The sequence below is a fragment of the Oratosquilla oratoria genome, chromosome 14, assembly GCF_046742065.1.
Source record: "Oratosquilla oratoria isolate Oo_2021 chromosome 14, ASM4674206v1, whole genome shotgun sequence".
Lineage (NCBI taxonomy): Eukaryota > Metazoa > Arthropoda > Malacostraca > Stomatopoda > Squillidae > Oratosquilla > Oratosquilla oratoria.
Window position 1 is genome coordinate 52989578 of NC_134790.1, and position 17470 is coordinate 53007047.

At 36.7% G+C, this 17470-nt stretch overlaps 1 protein-coding gene across 1 annotated transcript; it reads left to right on the top strand.

The window, feature by feature from the left end:
* The first annotated feature begins 7318 nt into the window (after positions 1–7318).
* On the top strand, positions 7319–17207 carry LOC143032672 (uncharacterized). Its single transcript, XM_076197553.1, has 7 exons — positions 7319–7441; positions 8633–8678; positions 9921–10017; positions 12173–13097; positions 13229–13407; positions 13541–13791; positions 17038–17207. Exons 1-7 carry the CDS (start codon positions 7319–7321, stop codon positions 17205–17207), a joined length of 1791 nt encoding a protein of 596 aa, XP_076053668.1.
* Positions 17208–17470: the final 263 nt, after the last annotated feature.

Sequence of the window (17470 nt, forward strand, 5' to 3'; positions counted from 1 at the left end):
CCAGTCGTTCTCCCGGCCCGGAACATACTTCGCCGAGAGTGATATGGCCCTGCGTGATGCCTCGGCGAAGATGTCTTCCGACAGGGCCAGGAGTGGAACTGATCGGGTCGTACCTTCCCTCTGCACGCACTGTACTGCCGTCACGTTGTCTATGTAAATTGATATGTCTCCCTCTCTACCTGGAACACTCGGAAACGGCGATATCGGGGGTGGATGGGGACATGCCAATCTGCGTCTTGAAGGTCCAGGGACGCTAGCCCAACTCCCTCCCGGAGTACTGACCGGACCTGAGCCACCGACACCATCTTGAATCGCAGGGGTTTCAAGAATTTGTTCAGGGCGCTCATGTTCATAACCAGTCTGGTTTTTCCTGGGTCCTTCTTTGGTAAGGTAAAGAGAATCAAATTAGTAGGGCAAGGTGGATTCCGATCCCCGGAGGGTGTAGTGAAGTCACAAAAATCGATTGTAGAACGTATAACAACATACATGCGAGGCCGAGGTCGTTTTCGAGCGACCTCGTCCGCGGGCGCTAGTCAAGAGGCTTCGTCCTGGGTGAAGACGTTCCCTGAGCGTCTCCCGCCATGACGGACCTGGACCCTCGGTGTATCCAACTCACCCCCAACTCTTCTCGCGGGAAGTCCTCGAAGCTCGTGGCGAGCGTCCTCATCCAATAGTGCGCTACGGCAGTTCGTGACGTCTCATCACCCACAAGCTGACGTCCCATATGTTTAAGACATAGTGACATCATGTGATTATACTGTGACATCACCGGATCTCATTATGACGTCACAGGATCACATCGTGACGTCACAGGGCCACATATTGACGTCATAGGACTACATGGTGACGTCATATGATCACATAATGATGTCATCTTATCACATCGTGAACTATTACCACATCGTGACATCATGTAACCATATCGTGACGACACATAAACAAAGTGACGTCACAGGACCCCATCGTGACGTCACATGTCTTCATTGTAATTTCACTGGACCATACAGTAACTTTACATAATTAGTGATGTCACGTGGTCACATCGTGATGTCACAGGGTTACATCACGCCGTCACAGGATCACATTGTGACGTCACAGAATCAAATCGTGACGTCAAAGGATCACATCACGATGTCACAGGATCACATCGTGACGTCACAGAAACATATCGTGACGTCAAAAGATCACATCGTGACTTCAATTAATCACATTGTGACGTCACAGAGTCACATTGTGACGTCAAAGGATTACATTGTGATATAGCAAGGTGCCATTTTCTGGGTGCCTGGACAGACTAGTAAGGCGGAGTCCAGATCGCGACGTCAAATGATGTCACTCAGGTGATGAGAGGACCCCGTATTGAAGAGCGCTCCTACCAGGCGAGACCCCATCTTTGCTGAATAAAATCCCTCACCGCTACACAAGGGGGATGCAGGCAAGGTCCTACCATGAGAAGGGGCGGAACTCGTAAGAGTCCGTCGTGGTAGGAGGATAAGGTAAAGAAGAAAGGAGGTGGTCTTCCACCCCGTCCCCCGACGGTCGTCTCATTGGGGGGGCTCATCATAAGAGGGGCCTTCCAGTCCTATACCCGCCGCCGGCGCGGAGGGGCGGAGGGAAGGACCAGGAGGGAGTGTGGGAGAGGGGGCCAGAGCCGGAGGCTCATTAGAAGGCTGCTCTGGAGAGGGGGATGCTCTGGTCTGCGCGGCCTGAAAGGCCGTATAGCGCGATAGGGCAGAGTCGAGGACGGGGACTATCAGGGACGGAAGGAAGGTGGTGCCGTGACCAGGATGTGGAGAGTGTGGACGAGCTGCCCGTCCTAGGCCTCTTGAGTGAGATGGACCTCTTTCTCGAGCGGGAATCCTGCTGGGTTCACGTGAGTGACCCCGGGAGGAAGACGAGTTCATGGACTTGCCATTGATGGTCGGAGGTATGGGGGCTGCCGAGAGGCCTGTTGACCCTCAGGGGCACCACCCTCCGCACCATCAGACTCGTCCCCCTCTCCTCGGAGAGGCCCGGGTTGTTCACCTACGGATAGCTCGGGGACGCAGGAGGACGGATCGCGAGAGCGGATGAGGCCCAACTCCACGTCTAGGGCCTGACGAAGTAAGCCGTGAGATGTTAGAGGACCATTGATGGTCGGAGGTATGGGGCTGCCGAGAGACCTGTTGACCCTCAGGGGCACCACCCTCCGCACCATCAGACTCGTCCCCCTCTCCTCGGAGAGGCCCAGGTTGTTCACCAACGGATAGCTCGGGGATGCAGGAGGACGGATTGCGAGAGCGGATGAGGCCCAAGTCTACGCCTAGGGCCTGACGAAGCAAGCCGTGAGGTGTTAGAGGACCATTGATGGTCGGAGGTATGGGGCTGCCGAGAGGCCTGTTGACCCTCAGGGGCACCACCCTCCGCACCATCAGACTCGTCCCCCTGTCCTCCGAGAGGCCCGGGTTGTTCACCTACGGACGGCTCGGAGACGCAGGAGGACGGATTGCGAGAGCGGATGAGGCCCAACTCCACGCCTAGCGCCGGATCCGCCCACACCAGGGAGGGGTCGCCGGGGGATTTCAATTTCCGAACCCTCTGCCATGCCCCCCGAAGAAGTTCAAGGGCAGCGAGATAGGAGCGGGTTTCTGGAGGAGCAACACGAATCTAATAGAAATGTTCAAGTGGATCAAAGGCTATAACAAGGGTGAAGTACCTTCTAAACTTGTCATTACTATTATATTCTAAACTTGTCTTTATTAGTATATTCTAAACTTGTCATTAAAGTTATTATTAGTACCTTCTAAACTTTTATTGTTGGTATATTCTAAACTTGTCATTATTAGTACACATTAAAGTTATCATTAATAGTATATTGTAAACTTATTATATATATACTTAAATTCTCATTATTAGTATATTGTAAATTTTTCAATATTAGTACACATTAAAGTTTTCATTCATAGTACCTAAACTTGTCATTATTAGTATATTCTAAACTTGTCATTATTAGTACACATTCAAGTTATCATTAATAGTATTTTCTAAAATTGTCATTAGTATATCCTAAACTTGTCATTGTTAGTATATTCTAAACTTGTCATTATTATTACATATCAAAGTTTTGATTAATAGTACCTTCTAAGCTTGTTATTATTAATATATTCTAAACTTGTGATTCACAGTATATTCTAATCTTGTCATTACTAGTATATTATAAACTTGTCATTATTAGTATATTCAGAACTTGTAATTATTAGTATATTGTAAACTTTCATTATTAGTACACATTGAAGTTTTCATTAATAGCACCTTTTAAAGTTATCAATAGTAGTATGTCCTAAACTTGTCGATCTTAGTAGAACTTATAAGTTATCATTATCATAGACAATTTTATGGATGGGGATGACAGGTGGTGATAGATATGAAGTTGCCTAGCGTAGGCCTTATGGTCTCTTGAAGTCTTATTTATTCTTATGTTCTTGCGTTTAGTTCTTGCGTTTAGTCTGAAAAAAATAACGATAATACCCGCAGAAGGGGTAAAAGGGCCTGCAGGAAAACAGGGAAGGCTCCCTACGGAAACACAAGCAGGAAATAGACTCACCGGCATGAACAAAAGGCGGGCAGTAGGATGACCGGGCAGTCTGGTTCCGCGGAAAAAAGTGAACGTACGTAACGGGTGGCTGGCCTGCCAAGGGGTGAAGGGTAGGGAGGGGGGGGGTTGCCGACGCATGCGCGTACCTGCACAGAGCCGAGAATTATAAATTTCTGATGAATCGTGCGGAATGTCCCAATCACACTCACCCTTCGGGAAGTGGCCATATGACCAGGAGTGTGGTAGGGGATTACCGCTATAGCTTCACTGTGCAGGTTTCTTTCAGCCGATAATATACTAATGGCGAGAAGTTTAGAATATAGAGATAACCACAAGTTTAGAGTATACTAATAATGTGTACTAATAATGAAATTTTAGAATATACTAATAATGACATATTTAGAATATATTAATAATGAAAATTATAGAATATCTAAAAAAGGATGTTTAGACAATTCTCATAATGATAAGTTTAGACGCCATTACTAATGATAACTTTCATGTTATCTAATAATGACAAGTTCAGATTAAACTAATAATAAATTTAGAATGTACTAATAATGACAAGTTAATGGTTACTTTAATGTGTATTAAAACGACAAGTTTAGAATATACTAATATTGAGAAGTTTGTAGATATTATTAATGATGACTTTAATGAGTACTAATAATGACAAGTTTGCAATATAATAATAATAGATAAGAAGGTACTATTAATGGTAAATTTAATGTTTACTGATGATGAAAAGTTTAGAATATATTAATAATGACAAGTTTAGAATATACTAATTATGACAAATTTAGAACATAAATGTGTACAAATAATGACAAGTTTAGAGCATTATTAGTATATTCTAAACTTGGCATTATTAGTATATTCTAAACTTGTCCTTATGACAAGTTTAGAATACACTAATAATGCTAAATTTAGAAGTTACTAATAATGAGAATCTGAGAATATAGTAATGAGAAGTTTAGAATATAGAGATAACCACAAGTTTAGAGTATACTAATAATGGCAAGTTTAGAATATACTAATAATGACAAGTTTAGAAAATACTAATAGTGATAATTTTAGAAGGTAGTATTAATGATAACTTTAATGTACACTAATTAAGGATATTAATAATGATAAGTTTAGAAGGTAGTATTATGATAAATTTAGTATGTAGTTATAATGACAAGTTTAGAATATTGTAATATTGACTAGTTAAGAAAGTAACTTTAATGTGTGCTGATAATGAGAAGTTTAGAATGTACTATTTCTAAGGTACTATTACTTAAAACATTAATGTCTACTAATAATGAAAAGTAGAAAATGTTCTATTAGTGAAAAGTTTAGAATGTACTATTAATGATAACTTCAATATGAAATATTAATGACAAGTTAAAAATATACAAATAATGACAAGTTTACAGATATCTATTAACGATTACAAGAATGTGTACTAACAATTACAAATTTTGGAGGTACTATTGATTACTTGAATGAATATTGATAATGAGAAGATAAGAAGATACTAATAATGAGAAGTTTAGAAGATACTATTAATAATATTTTTAGTGTACTAACAATAATAAGTCTAGGATATACTGATAATGACAAGTGTAGAATATACTAATAATGACAAGTTTCGAAGGTACTAATAATGTACTAAAATGTACTAATCTTGACATGTTTAGAAGGTCTACTAAAATGTACTAATGGAAAGTTTAGAAGGTACTATTATGATAAATTCAATATGTGGTTATAATGACAAGTTTAGAATATAGTAATATTGACTAGTAGGAAGAACTATTAATAATAACTTCAATGTGTGCTAATAATGAGAAGTTTAGAATGTACTAATAATGAGAAGTTTTTAAGGTACTATTACTTAAAACATTAATGTCTACTAATAATGAAAAGTAGAAAATGTTCTATTAATGAGAAATTTAGAATGTACTATTCATTATATTCAATATTCAATATGAACTATTAATGACAAGTTAAGAATATACAAATAATGACAACTTTACAAGGTCCTATTAATGATCACGAGAATGTGTACTAACAATAACAAATTTAGGAGGTACTATTGATTACTTGAATTAATACTAATAATGAGAAGATAAGAAAATACTAATAATGATAAGTTTAGGAGATACTATTGATAATGATTTTAATGTGTCCTAATAATGATAAGTTTAGAATATACTGATAATGACAAGTGTAGAACATACTAATAATGGCAAGTTTTGAAGGTACTAATAATGTACTAAAATCATACTAATAATGACAAGTTTAGAAGGTACTACTAATATGTACTAATGGAAAGTTTAGAAGGTACTAATATACTAATAATGAAAACATTAGTATATACTAATAATGACAAGTTTAGTAGGTATTATTAACGAGAACTTTAATGTGTACTAATAATGACAAGTCTATAATATACTAATATTGACAAGTCTCGGGTTCGAGACTTTTTACTCTATTTTATTTTATTTTATCTTGTCTTATTTTGTTTTATGTTGTATTATTATCATATTTTTGTTGTATTATTATCATATTTATGTTGTATTATTATCATATTTTTAGCGTCCAATCTACTTATGGACCAAAACGTCTACTATCGGCATATTCCGGCTTTGTAATCACTTTGTAATAAAGTTATTATTGTTAATGTATTCTAAAATAAAATTATTAGTACTTTCTTATTTTTACAAGTACCTTCCAAATAAAATTATCAAATTCTAACTTTTTTCATTAATAGTAATTTAGTCACTTTTTAATTTATCATTATTAGTGTTTTCTAACGTTATTAGTGCATTCTAGAAATGTCATTAATTCTAAACTTGTAATTATTAGTATATTCTTATCATTTTTAGTACACATTAAAATTATCGTTAAAAGTACCATATAAAGTTGTCATTGTTGGTATATTATAAATTTGTCATTATTAGTATATTCTAAACATGTCATTATTAGTACACATTAAAATTATCATTTATAGTACCTTCTAGACCTCTAATTATATATATATATATAATTAGAGCCCAAACACTGTGCATCAAGATTTCCTTTAATTATAATTAAAGGAAATCTTGATGCACAGTGTTTGGGCTCTTTTAGACCAGTCTCTTATTTGACATTTTTATCTAAAGTGATGGAAAATGTTATTTTGAATCAACTGCTCGAGCATATGCAACGAGTGAATGTATTACCTGATAACCAGTCTGCCTATAGGAGACTTTACTCTACTGAAATGGCAATGTGCTCAGTGATCAATGACTTACTTGTGGTAATGGATAAGGGAAAGTGTGGTGTTTTGATTTTATTAGACTTGAGTGCTGCGTTTGATACTGTTGTGCATAAACTGCTATTGAGAGACTGCAGATCGATTGGTGTAGATGGGGATGCATTAGAATACTTAAGGAGTTACCTGAGTGATAGGACATACTGTGTTCAAATAGGTAAATCTTACTCTGAAGAAAAAACCTTAGACAGAGGTGTCCCCCAGGGAAGTGTGCTGGGTCCTATTTTGTTCTGTATATATACAATTGAAGTATCTCATATACTTGAGAAGCATAGAGTAAGTTTCAAGTTGTTTGCAGACGACACTCAATTTTACATGTCTGTGACTAATATTGATAATATTGAAGAAAAGTTGAGTGTAATTATGGTAAATATAAATAGATAGATGAAGTGAAACTAAATGAAAATAAGACTCATTGCGTAATTGTTGGAAATCAACATGATATCATGAGACTGAACATTCCTCATTTGACAATTAATGAAACTGTACTGGAAGTAAAAGATGTTGTGAAGGACCTAGGGGTGATGGTGGATTGCAACTTAACTTTCAAGTGTCAGATAAATCAGATGGTGAGAGCAGCAGGCTATCATGTCTACTAATAATGGTGAGTTTAAAATATACTAACAATGAATTGAACGTGTTATTAATGGTAACTTTAATATGTACTAGTAATGACAATTTTAGAATAAACAAGTAATGAAAAAACAGAAAGTACTAGTAATTAAAATTTTAATGTGTAGTGTTAATGACAAGTTTTAAATATACTAATATTTCAAATTTAGAAGGTATTACTAATTACAACTTTAATGTGTACTAATATTGACAAGTTTAGAAGGTATTATTAATGATATTTTTAATATGTACTATTAATGAGAAGTTTAAAAGGTACTAACAATGATAAGTTTAACAGGTACTAACAATGAGAAGTTCACAATGTGCTAATAGCATCAAGTTTATAATATACTAATAATGACAAGTTTGGAAAATAGTAATAAAGACAAGTTTAGAATATACTTAAAATAAAAAATTTTTAGAATATACAAGTTATGTAGTTAGAATGATAAGTTTAGAATGTACTAATAATGTTATGTTTAAAATATAGTAATGAAGAGAAATTATGATGATACTTTTTATAAATTTAATGTGTACTAATAATCATTTTGGAATATAATGGCAAATTTAGAATATAATAATAGTGAGAAGTTTAGAAGGTTCTATCAGTTATAACTTTAATGTATACTAATAATGAAAAATTAGGATTATATTCATAATGTTAAGATTTGAAGGTACTATTAATGGTAACTTTTATGTTTACTAAAAACGAAAAGTTTAGAATATACTACTAATGGCAAGATTAATAAGTACTATTAATGATAATTTTAATGTAACTTTAGAATAAGGTGTTTAAAATATACTATTAATGACAAGTTTAGAATGTTCGAATATTGAGAAATTTACATTGAACTAATAATGAAAATTTTAGAATATAATGATAATGACAAGGTTAGAATATCAATGACAAATTTAGACTATACTAATACTGACAACTTTAGAATGTACTAATAATGACAAATTTAGAATATACTAATACTGTCAAGTTATTACTATACTAATAATGACAAGTTTAGAAGGTACTATTAATGATAACTTTAATGTGTATTAATAATGAAATCTAGAATATACTAATTACGACAAGTTTAGAATATGCTAATAATGAAAAGTTGAGAAGGTACTATTAATGATAACTTCATTGTGTATAGATTTGGAATTTACTAACAATGACAAGTTTAGAAGACACTTTCAATGGTAACTGTAATGTACTTATAATGACAAGTTTTGAGTACACTAGGAATAACAAGTTTTAGAATATACTAATAATTACAAGTCTAGAAGGTACTATTAATGATAGATATAATGTGTAATAATAATGACAAGTTTTGAAGGTACTAATAAAAAAACTAGGGGGAATTATTAATGGTAAGTAGAATATACTATTACTGACAATTTTAGTATAAATTAATAATGACAAGTGTAGAATATGCTAATAATGAAAAGTTTAATATATACTAATAATGACTAATTTAGAATATTTAAAAATTACATGTACTAACAATGATAAGTTTAGAAGTTACTATTAATGATAACTTTTATATGTACTAGTAATGGCCAGTGTAGAATATAATAATAATGACAAAATTAAAATATATTAATAATGAAAATTTAAAAAATAGAAGGTACTAATAAAGATAACTATAATGTGTACTAATAATAAATTTAGAATATACTAATAATGATAAGTTGAGAATGTACAAATAATGACAAGTTTAAAATATATTAATAATTGGCTTCATGATCGCTCTCTTCTCAGACTTTGGGAATATATTACTTTCAATACTTTTATTCACTATGTCCACATAAATGTCCAGAAATTGATTAAAGTTCTCACTATTGGATTATTGTCACAATTCGTAAGTTTCACTCTCTGTACTATTAAACCAACAGTAGTTCTGTCTACTGAAGTAAACGACAGTAATTTCGTTTCCGGTACACGAGCAGTAAGGATTACTTCATGGTTCATGTCCATATCAAAACCAGACACAATATTTCTAATCTTGTTGTCAAAAAAGTCTAAAATTTTATTCGCTAGCTCTCTGTCAGAAAAACCTTCTGGTAACTTGTTTTTTCTTTTTATTTCCTGTCAAATTATCCAATATGCTATACAACTTGTTGATATTTGTACCCGCGTCTAGCGTCTTTTTTCTATAATACTCCTTCTTTCTCTTTATATCGGCTTCGGGCCGCATGTAAAAACAGTTCGGTTCGAACGAACCATACAAATATAGGACCAACTCGCAATAACACACTTTCCCTCTCACGGTAGCCCACCTTGCTGCAGCCCCATTAGATACTATGACACTAAGGCATTTTTCTTTATTTGATTTCTGAAGCTGGTTACCATTCATGGAATAATCATTACAGATGTTTTTTTGTTACATATATGCAGACATTTACAGTTATCAACGTTTAATTCCATTTGTCATTTATTAGGTACTGTGTCGAATTCACAAGCTGATGGTCGTGAGTTCGATTCCTGGGGCCTGATGCGGGCTTTGCCGCATTGGGTCCCGATAGCCCTGGCCAGGTGGTGAGGCGACCTAACTTCGGTCTAAAAGACCCAGTGGTATACAGCAACTGACAGGGCTTGTCCTATCAAGGGGTTCTCACTTCTCACTTCGTGGGAGGATGGGGAGTTTTATTTACTGCTCCACTCAACTAAATGATCAGACTGTAATTGATCCCAACCCGCTGCATTATGATTTTACACAAGTTTTGATATTTTATATACCAGATCACTGTCCATATGATTTACATAGATCAAAGAAAGAACCAGACCAAACAGATACCTGGGGGAACAATACTCACTACATCACATCAAGCGGACGAATTTCCATTGTCTCTCAAATCCTTTTCAGCATTTCAGTTCCTCTTTCTAATATACCCGCTATTTAATCCTCCCTTCCATTATTTTGGACCTCATGTATGATATGCCTACCCCTCCTATTAGAGAGCATAAGGACACAACTTGGAAGTTCCACAATTTACCTGCATAAAATATTTTCAGATTTGTTTTACACTGTGTTTATCACATTACTAGCAAACAGTACTGCTGACAGTACCACTTTTCCTATTTACATGTTAAGTAGTTTTCTTTGTGAATTGAGATTTGAAGAAATGAAAGTTAAGAATGAGAATCTTGAGAGACAGAAAGTTGGTGACAGTAAGTGGATTATCCGTGGTGAAAAGGTAGTTAAAATTAAGGTGAATAATTTTTTTTAGATGAGCCTCACCCTCACATCACATGTTCCACCAGCAATGATAAAGTTAAATGTATGTACACTAACATTGATGGCATTCAGAATAAAACAGGAGAGTTTCATTCTCTTTTAAGTGATATAAGACCTTCTATTGTGTGTTTAACTGAAACCAAACTGAATGAAAAGATAAATTCTTTGGAAATGTTTGATCTAAATTACTATGTTGTGTACCGCAAAGACAGGGTGGGACAAAACGCTCCAGGGGGTGGTGTAGCCGGGATCCGGGCCGGATAGCGACTGTCAAAACAGCGACAGTCATAATAGCGGCTTCATAAGGGCGACGTAATCAGGTGAGCGACTTTCAAAACAGCGACTGTCATAATGGCGACCGCATTATAACAGCGACTGTAACAATAGCGACTTTACTATCAACCGGTCAGAATGGTCGCAGACTTATGTTTCAATTGCTTGTGTTTTCGTGTTTGTATTTACGTGTTCAGTTGTGTTTATTTTGTGAGATAGGTTCAGAATGAAATATGCACAAAAGGTCGCAGACTTATGTTTCTATCGCTCATGTTTATTTGTTCGTGTTTACATGTTTATGTTCATTTTGTGAGATAAGTTCACTGAAGTGAATTTACTGGTCGGTCGCTCGGTCGTCGGTCATAGTAATGTTTGAGTTGTTAAGACTTGAATACAAATGGCAAAAGCCGACAAGAATGTGAAGAACAACACCATGTGAAGTCAGCCTATATTGGTAGTACAACGTTTCGCTCGTTAAACTTTATCAAGATCACTGACATTGGTGCTCACAGAATGTCCCACTACTTGAATATTACTTAATTAAAATAATGGAAGGTCGGCAACAACAAAAGGAACCAACAAGAAGACTAATCCTACCAACCAGCAACGTCACCTCCCTCCTCACCCGGACACTTGAGCCGAGTAATATTCAAGTAGTGGGACATTCTAGCAGGACCATCAAGGATCTGACAAAACAGCAGGACAAAAAGGACGCAAGTTGGGGCAAATCCAATCCTTCCTCCCTCCGTGGGCTGGTGTTCTTCCCTCACCCCTTACCCACCCCACCCCTCCCATGCTCGAGACCTTCCCCCGTGGTCCCTCCGGCTGACTATATGACTTTCTGTTGTTTGGCTTGACTAGCCTTTTTCTTTTTAAATCATGTGACTTCTATAGCTAGTCCAAATAAAATGTTGTTTTCGATTCCCTTTAGGTTTCAATTTTTTATTACTGAGCAGTTTCATGCAGTTGATGCGATGATGTCGCTGTTATGACAATCGCTCTTATAATACAATCGCTATCATGTGGTCGCTGTTGTGATAGTCGCTGTTTTAAAAGAGTCGCAGTTGTGAAGTCGCTCTATTGACAGTCGCTGTTATTACAGTCGCTGTTATTACAGTCGCTATTCGGAACCCGAGCCGGTGTAGCCATTTTAGTAAATAAGAATATTGTTTCTACTCATAGTGGTGTCTCCTTCCTCAATGATCATGTGTATGGGGAAGCTGTGTGGTGTGAGGTGCTTTTGCAAGGAAATCGAATTTTAATAGGTGTAGTTTATAGACCACCAGCATCTAACAGGGAATCAAATGATTTGCTAAATGACATGATAAGATTGAGTGGTAACTATAACAGTAGCTACCAGGTATTGATATGTGGTGACTTTAACTTTAGTGGAATAGAATGGGAAAGGAATGAAGTGTACAGAGAGGGTCAGAATGTTATTGATGCACAGAAATTTTTGGATGCTACCAATGACTGCTTCTTGTTGCAGCATGTTGGGGAAGCCACCCACAATATAGACCAAGAGAACCCAACCAGGCTTGATCTGATCTTCACAAGAAATGAGAATGATATTGAGAATCTACAGTACTGTCCCCCCATTGGAAAAAGTCCCCATGCCACACTGTTATTTGATTTGGTGGTGGATAATGTACATATGACAAATGTAAATAAGGGGAATCTGAAGTATAAGCTTTGTTTCCACAAGGGTAGTTATGGAGAAATAAAAAGGGAATTATCAGATGTTAACTGGCAGAGTGAATTTGAAGAAAGATCTGCTAAAAACATGAATGAAACCCTGGTAACAATCCTGAATAGGGTAATCAGTAAAAATGTACCAAAAAGGGAAAATGAAGAGATGACAACTAGACCAAAATGGATTACAAAGAAAGTGAAGAAACAAATAAATGCCAAAGAAAAGGCATGGAAGAAACTCAGAAAAAGGAGAACCAGACTTAATAAGATGAAGTACCAAACGGAGAGGAACAAATGTACTCATTTAGTGAGGCAGGCAAAACTGGAATTCAACACAAAGGTTTGTGAAGACATAAAGACAAATCCTAAACACTTTTGGAGTTATGTAAGAAGCAAAACCACCTTAAAGGATGAGGTATTTAGAGTGTTGAGCGATCTAGGTGAAATAACGAAGACGGACAAAGAAACTGCGGACGAATTCAATAAAGCCTTTCAGAGTGCATTTGTTCTGGAAAATACAGAAGATATTCCAGATTTGAATTAAAGTACGGTGGCCCAGTGATAGAGGACATTGGAGTAACTGTCAAGGCTGTGGAGAAACATCTGAGGTTACTTAATGAGAACAAGGCTATGGGTCAGGATGGCATCCATCCTAAGCTTTTGAAAGTGCAGCAAAGAATTAGCACTACCAATTACATTGATAATAAAGGAGTCATTGAGAACTGGTGTGGTCCCTGATTTATGGAGAGTAGCAAAAGTGTGTCCAATCTTTAAAAAGGGTGATAAATTACAACCATTAAATTATAGACCAGTGTCTCTGACATGTGTATTGTGCAAGATATGTGAAACAATGATTAGGAATGCCATTGTGTTGCACCTAGAAAACAATAACCTTATTAGTGATAGTCAACATGGTTTCCGGCAAGGAAGAAGTACGTTAACAAATCTCTTAACTTACACGGAATATCTATCATCTGCCTTAGACCAACAAGTGCCAGTGGATGTTGTTTATCTGGACTGCAAGAGGGCATTTGATACTGTGCCACATGAACGTTTATTGACAAAGTTGGAAGCATACGGTATTAGAGGAAATTTGTGGAGATGGTGTGGTAATTGTTGTTACGGGAATGGCATTGTTTACCTTGAGCTACGGCAATTTCCCGAAAGCTTGTTTAATTTTCGAATCGGGAATCTTTCCTGTAACTTCGTACCACACTATCGTAATTTTAAGAACATAAGAAGAACATAAGAAATAAAGGAGACTGCAAAAGACCATAAGGCCTACACTAGGCAGCTCCGTATCCATCACCACCTGTCATCCCCATCCATAAAGTTGTCTAATCGTTTTTTAAAACAACTGATAGTATCGGCGCTTACTACGTGGTTACTAAGTTTATTCCATTCATCGACCACCCTATTTGTAAACCAATTCTTGCCTATTTCCTTCTTAAATCTAAATTTGTCCAGTTTATACCCATTACTGCGAGTCCTGCCCTGTTGTTTTATTATGATGACCTTGTTTGCATCACCCTTGTTATAGCCTTTGATCCACTTGAACACTTCTATTAGATCACCCCGCACTCTGCGTCTTTCCAGAGAGCGTAAGTTTAGGTGCCTAAGCCTCTCTTCGTAAGGCAAATTTCCGAGTCCTTGTATCATTTTGGTCATTCTTCTCTGTACTGATTCTAGTGAATTTATGTCCATTCTGTAGGACGGAGACCAAAACTGTACCGCATAGTCAAGGATGGGTCTAACTATCGCTAGATAGAGTTTAATAATTACCTCTGCACTTCTATTCGTTACCGTCCTAGCAATGAAGCCTAATGCTCTGTTTGCTTTATTTCTGGCGCTAATGCACTGCTTCCTGGTTTTAAGGTCCGGACTCACCAGAACTCCCAAGTCCCTCTCGCACTCAGATTTTTCTAAAAACGTGTTATCTAAGTTGTATCTATTTTCGGGGTTGTGTAGCCCTACGTTTAACACGCTACACTTAGAGATATTGAAGTTCATTTGCCATTTCACCGACCATGTTAACAGTTTATTAAGATCATCCTGCAGAATCTGGGCGTCTTCTCCTGACCTAATTAGGCGTCCTATTTTAGTGTCGTCCGCAAACTTACTAACATCACTATTTAACCCATCGTCTAAGTCGTTTATATACATAATGAACAACAAGGGACCCAAAACCGAGCACTGGGGGACCCCGCTAGTAACATTGCCCCACCTAGATTTTATTCCATTTATGGTGACCCGCTGTTTTCTGTTACTAATCCAAGCTCTAATCCATTCTAACACTTTTCCTCCTATGCCATGGGCTTTGATTTTATTTAGTAGTCTCTGGTGTGGCACTTTGTCGAACGCTTTGCTAAAGTCAAGGTAAATAACATCGTAATTTTCATTGTTGTCTGACGCCTTATATACCTTAGTGTAAAAGGATAGAAGATTAGTCACGCATGATTTACCTTTGGAGAAACCATGTTGTGAATCACGAATTAAATTATGCCCTTCAATGTGTTCTCTGAGTCTATTTACTATTATTGATTCAAGCATTTTTCCTATAACCGATGTCAAACTGATTGGCCTGTAGTTGCCTATGGTCGATCTATCTCCCTTCTTAAAAACAGGAACAACGTTTGCCTGCCTCCAAGCAGTTGGAACAGAACCAATGTCTACCGATTTATTGAATATTTCAGTTAACTGGTCGCAGATTTCGAATTTACACTCTTTAAGCATTCTTGGAAAAATTTCGTCCGGACCCGGAGATTTTGTAGCTTTAAGTCTGTCAATCTGCATGATAACTTCTTCTTTACTAATGCTGATATTAGTTAGGCTATTTTCTTCATCCCCTCTGAAAATCGGATCGCAGTCAGGTACTTTATCTAACCTCTCATTAGTAAACACCGATAGAAAATAATTGTTAAACTCCTCACTCATTTTTTCTTCCGATTCTATCATGACATTTTCTATAGAGGTGAAAGAAACCCTTTGGGTTGGACTTTGCTTGACTGGCAACCTTGATTTCATAATTACGTTTCGCTGAACGTGTATTCCTTTTAACCAGCTTTGCCATTTCGTTATATCTTGATCTAAGGTGTGATTCCCCGTTTTTTATTTTTACGTAAAGTCCTTTTTTAATTCCGATCTCATGTTTCAATCTGTCCGTCATCCATTTGGGAGTATTACTGTTTTTCCGTATTGACTTTAGGGGGATAAATGTGTTTTGTGCATTAATGATTAGATCAGTTAGATTGTTATACATTTCATCTAAAGTACTGACCTGATTTTTGGGCCCTCGCCCCGAATCAACCTGACGTAAGGTATGCGTATTACTCTCTGTGACCCTGACCTGATCTAAGGTATGCGTATTCCCCTCCTTGGCCCAGACCTGACCTGAGGTATGCGTAATACCCTCCTTGACCCTCTTCTGACTATCAGCCCCGCAACGAGAATCAAGAATGTTTGAAACGTCCGGATTGTTTTTCGTATTCAATTTCAAATAGGTTTTTATATTGTCATAGTTTGCTTTCCTGAAGTCTGGTACTTGAACGTTATTTGTACTTTTTATTTTTTCCCAAATAATATTAAATCTTATTTCTTGATGATCGCTAAAGCCTAGACTATCGCCCACTATTACGCTGCTAATTTGGTGCTCATTATTTGTTAGAATTAACTCCAGGGTATTTTGTCCCCTCGTGGGATCGGTAATCATTTGTTTTAGGAAATTATCCTGCACCACTTCTAGGAATTTCTTCGCTTCATGATCTCCTATTAAAGCTTCCCAGTCAATGTTTCTATAGTTAAAATCTCCCATGATTACAACGTTTTTGTACTGGGACGCTCTGTGCATTTCATGAATTAGGGAATCAGTCTGCTCAATGCTAAGGTTAGGAGGTCTATACAAGACGCCAATAATAACTTTCTTATTCTTGCCTATAATCTCTACCCAAATAGATTCCGTACAGTCCTCTTCCTTAATCGAATTGTTGATAATACAGTTTAATGTATTTTTAACGAAAAGTGCTACACCTCCCCCATTCCTGCCGACCCTATCCTTATGAAAAAACTTATATCCTTCTATTTCGATTTCCGGAAGGAAATGTTTATCAGCCATGTTGATCCAGGATTCAGTAATGGCTATAATATCGAAATTTTCTACGCATGCTTTACCTCGCAGCACATCAATTTTGTTAATTATGCTCCTACTATTTGTATAGTAAACATGATTAATATATTATTAAACTCCCCTCCCTCTTTATTATTTATTTAAGCCTATGTTGTAATTTGATTAACAAATCGGGAACTTGATAACTTACTTGAAGTATCAGTTGTCCCGTGGCTTCGAAACCGTTTTGAAGGCTCACTAGAACTCCAGCCGAACGAGACTAAGTCCCTGAACGCCAGACTAGCTTCAACCCTGGTACCAGTGACAAGCTTTAACCCTGTCACCAGAAGGACAATAAAACCTCGGCAAGGATCTACAGCCATCGAAGCCTCAAGCTTGTATTCATTTCTAACGATTTGTTAGAGAACTCAAACAGGTAAGTTCTCTAACGTTCTCTGTTTTGATCAATTAATTACGACATAGGTTTTTTCTCTAACAAATCGAGAATTCCGATCAGTCTTATAATAGTATAGTTTCTTCTAGCTAATCTGAATTCTCGGCTTTAGTTTTTTCATCTCGGAATTTGAGAATTTACGTAAAATTTAAATTTAACTTTAGTAGTCGATTTCGACTTTAACTCTTTACCCCTTTGTGTAGTAAGCCGCTATGTAAGCGTGTTTCTTTTT